The following is a 4,191-nucleotide window of genomic DNA, read 5'->3' as shown; positions in this document are numbered from 1 at the left end:
GTTGTGTGCTCTGTGTGGACTGTGGCCCAGCAGGCAGGGGCTGGATGACGCACATCCTGCACCCTCCATGAAGACCCCTGGCCCTGACGGCCTAACTGTGGGCAGTGGAGGTTGGTGTTCCTCTCAGCCTCAGTGACTTGTCGGCTCACATCTGAGCCTTGTGGCCCTTGCCCACTGTGTAGCTCAGGACAGTCACTGCCCACTTCTAAGCAAGGGAGGACAATAGGTCTCCTCTCAAGTAGAGGACACATCTCTGGCCAGCTGCCCTTCAGGAGCTGTTGGCTCTTGGGAGGAGGAGGAGGAGGAGACCCAGCATGGTGCCCCCTTGCAGAGCCTCAGCCTCCATGTCCTGCAGATTTCCACCCTGTGGCTCTCAAAGGACCCACTGTGACAGGAATGGAGTGGATTGGCACACCCAGGATGTGGGAGGGGCAGGTGAGCCTGCCCAGTCAGGAGGAGCCTTTTGTCTTTTGAGATAAGGTTTCTTTATGTAGACGTGGCTGACCTGGAACCCCAGAGATCAGCCTGTCTCTGCATCCCAAAGGCTGGGGTCACAGGTGCTTCACCATATCCTACTCCTAGGGCAGCTTTAAGACAAGAACCTGATAAGGTAGCGACTCCAGACCGAGAGAACAGCCGGCTCCTTGCCTTGGCTGCTGATGCTGGGGAAGAGACTGTGGGGAAGAGAGCTGGGTGTGAGCAGAGGTCTCCGGGGGCTGGTGACAGGACAGCAGCCTGCAGTGAAGAGCTGGGCACAGGGTGCAGGCCGACAGGCCCTCCGAGGGTCAGGCAAGGGTGGGCTGCAGTGTGGACTCAGGCAGCAGATCTGGTACCAGGGATTTGCAGAGTAGGGCTGCCCTGTGAGGGCCACATTGCTTGCTGTGTGCTGGGCTGAGGGCCATGGAGGCTCTCCTCTACCCTGTCCCTAATGAGACCCCACAGTCTCTTCCTGGGTCCCCTGTTGAAAACAGACAGCAGTTGATTGGTCATGTCTGGGTAAGGCATGGGGCATCCAGCACCAGTGATGGCATAGCTACCTCCGAGGCAGAAGCAGTTGTGAACCAGATGTGGCCCCTGCCCTCCAGCTCACTGCCAGCCAGCCCACTAGTCTTCCTGTTAGCATTTATTTGACTTCTGAGCTCTGGGAAGACGGCAGTGCCAGGCAGAGGTTAGGATGTCACACTGCAGGTGTAGTGGAGAGGCTGGAGCCCACAGTCCAGCCTCAGAGGCACTGAGGAGGACATAGGCTCCGTGTGGCCCTGGGCCAGCTGCTCAGTGCTTGGTGACCAGGGGTATGATCATCTGAGGGAAGGCATAGTAGCGGCAGTCAGCCGGGGGCACCAGCGCCATCACCTCTGTGCAGATGTTTTCTCTCTGGAAGCCAGCTTCCTGCAGTGCAGGCACCTGTGTCTCCTGTAGGGAGGGGTCACAGGTCACCCCAGGTGATGTGGGATAGGACCTGGGTGTGAGTATGAATTCTGGTGCAGGCAACAGTTTCCTGATAACCCTCGGCTGCATCTTTGACCAACATCCTTAGACAGGCCTTGCTGCAGGCCTCTCGAGCAAGAGGAGAGTCTTATGTGATGAAAGCTGCCCCGTGGGCTGGTGGGAAGCTGCTCTGCTGGCCCTGGCACTCCTGGAGGGCATCTGTGCCCAAGACAAGCACAGCCCCACAAGTAGAGGGCACTGGGCAGGGCTGTACAGAGGCACTGGGGAGCCGTAGAAGCTTGGACTAGTGGGGGCCTTCCTGGTTTCAAAATGGAAAATCACAGCACTGACTGGACCTCTCAAGATCTCTGGCTCCTGAGGCCAGAGAGCAGAGGGGCCTCCCTAATGTCATGAGTCTCAACAAGCACATGCCCTGGGCCACTGCCAGACTTTGGGGTAGAACCCCCCACTTGCTATCAGTGGCATACCTCAAACATGGTGGTGATGTCTGTGTACTTGGACTTCATGAGCTCCCCCCAGGACGTGAGGTTGCAGTAGGTGAGGATGCCCCCAGGCTTCAGCAAGCGGAAAGCATGATTCTGCAAAGAGAGGCCAGGGGACAGGAAGGGGTGGAGGGACCATGGGAAAAGAGCAGCTGGTCTACAGATGTCACATGCCCTGCCCACCTGACCTTCCATGGCCCACAATCCCTGCTGTCCCACCTTAATAAAGTTGAACTGGTGAGTGTGCCAGGCCTCTTCAGACAGTGGGTACGTGTCGTATAGAATTCCTGCAGTGTGAACACATGCCTGCCAGTCAGGGTTAGCACAGCCTTGACTGTGGGCTCTGGGACCCATCCCATGGTCTTGGAGGCCAAACCCTGCCAGCTAACCCAGCCCACACAGCTGCCCTCAGCACCTCTGCTATCCCCGTTCATGGAGTCTTTCCCCACGGCTATGTCCCCAGTGCACACCGGAGGTGCATCTGTTGGAGTGGGTACAACTTATAACCATCCATTCTTTCCTGACACTGCATACATCCTGGGGATCAAACTCCGGTCACCATTCTTTGAAAAGAGGTATGCCCTCTTTAGCAAGCTCCGCCAAGCTAAGGAGGGTGTAGCAGTGCAAGCGCAGACACCGGCTGCCAAGTACCCACAGGGCAGCGTGTTCCCCAGGGCTCAGCCCCTTTGCCAGGCTCCCAGAGTGGCCTCACCATCAAATTGACCATCAGACAGTGTAGGCGCCACCTCCTCCCACAGGCCTTTCAAGGGAACAACCTTGGAGAGGAGAGGGACAAGAGAGGTTGGGGGTCACATGTGTCCCCATGGTCTTCCAGCCCTGGGGGTTACTCCCAGTTCACACCCCAGTGGCAGAAGGTACCTTGTGTGGCTGCTGCAGGGCCCAGTCTTGTAGACGCTGGAAGACGCCATCATTGCACTCGATAATCCAATGTTCCTCTATGGGGGCCTGCTGCACCCTGGAGGCTGCAATGGCCATACCGAAGCCCACTTCCAGGACCCGGCCCCCTAGGAGGACAAAACATGACAGCTGGCTTGGGTGGGGGAGGAGGACTTGGATGTGAGGCCTGGCTCACACATGCCTCAAGGACAGCCAGCCAGCAGGACAATATGGGTGAACAGAACAAAGTAACAGAATCTGAGTGTGGGCCCTGGCCAGCTGCCAATCAGAGCGGCTAGCCTGGGAGCCCAGGGACTGGCCACTGCTTTTGGGCCTGGGCCCAGGGATCCCTGGACTCTGAGCCCCTGCCCACGCTATTTGTGCTATGGCCCTAATCTGTGGGGGTTAGAAAGAGCCAAGCCTGGCTTGGAGACCCCACACCTGTAGTCCCTCCATGTGTCATTCTACACCTGATACCAGGTCATTTGCCCTGGGTGAACTTTGAAGCCCACTGCCCATTTGCCCTGTTTGAGCCTGGGGTGCCCCAGACACCACCCCTCGTCCAGAAGTTCAGGGCCACAGCACCCGGACAGCTGCCTGTCTGCTCAGTTTTCCCAAGCTATTCTTAGCAACAGCCGGGGGAGACTCGGAGGTTCCGGACCAGCACAAGCCCCACCGCCCCTCCACTCTGTCTTTAAGTTCCACTCAAGGCCGTGGTCCGAAGACCCACCCTCCAACCTAGCCCGGGAAGTAGAAGTCTTTCCCTGGGGAGAGGAAGTTCCAGTTCAGAGCCGGCGCCTCTTGCCTGCGTACTGCCAACAACCTTCCCTTCCCGGCCAAGGCAGCTCTGTCCCTCAGGCAAGGAAACTGAGGCACGCAGCATGCACGGGAACTCCTGCACTACTAAGCTGCAGCCTCAGTTTCCTCTGGCAGAGTACCTCTGGAGGCAGCAGCCGCCGCCAGCGCATGCATATAGGGGGTCTCCCAACGCTCCATCACTGGCTTGCCCAGGATCTGCAGGTGCGTGTCAGACGCGTCATAGGCCGCGGGGGCCGCGCGCCACGCGGGGCCGCAGTCCTCGCCGGGCGCGAAGAGCGGGCTAGCTGCAGAAGAGCTCATGGTGAGGCTGTGCACACCAGGCCCGAAGCGCAGGGCTGCCGAGCCGCGGGGTTGGAGGAGGCGGGGTGGGGCGGTGCCTCTGCAGAGAGGGGTTTAGCCTTGCGCTGGGGTGGGTGGGTGGGGGCCTGAGGCGGGGGCGGGGCCTGTGTGCCCGGAGGGAGTCCTGCTATGGGCCAAGTGGGCGGGGCCTACTCGCCGGGGCGGGGCCTGGCTGGGCTAGGGTGGGTCCAGTCATTAGAAGAGG

The 4,191-nt window shown here is 59.4% G+C and overlaps 1 protein-coding gene across 1 annotated transcript; it reads right to left on the bottom strand.

Annotated features, from left to right (window-relative positions):
• Positions 1 to 1,105: 1,105 nt before the first annotated feature.
• On the bottom strand, positions 1,106 to 4,012 carry Gamt (guanidinoacetate N-methyltransferase). Its single transcript, XM_076919501.1, has 6 exons — positions 3,767 to 4,012; positions 2,811 to 2,956; positions 2,644 to 2,707; positions 2,151 to 2,218; positions 1,917 to 2,027; positions 1,106 to 1,413 (listed from the first exon to the last, which is right to left on the bottom strand). The coding sequence occupies exons 1-6, from the start codon at positions 3,945 to 3,947 to the stop codon at positions 1,273 to 1,275; spliced, it is 711 nt and encodes a 236-aa protein (XP_076775616.1). The 5' UTR covers positions 3,948 to 4,012; the 3' UTR covers positions 1,106 to 1,272.
• Positions 4,013 to 4,191: the final 179 nt, after the last annotated feature.

The sequence above is a fragment of the Arvicanthis niloticus genome, chromosome 22 (genome assembly GCF_011762505.2).
Source record: "Arvicanthis niloticus isolate mArvNil1 chromosome 22, mArvNil1.pat.X, whole genome shotgun sequence".
Classification (NCBI taxonomy): domain Eukaryota; kingdom Metazoa; phylum Chordata; class Mammalia; order Rodentia; family Muridae; genus Arvicanthis; species Arvicanthis niloticus.
Note: the sequence above shows the minus strand (reverse complement) of the source record. Positions and strands in the feature narration are given on the sequence as shown.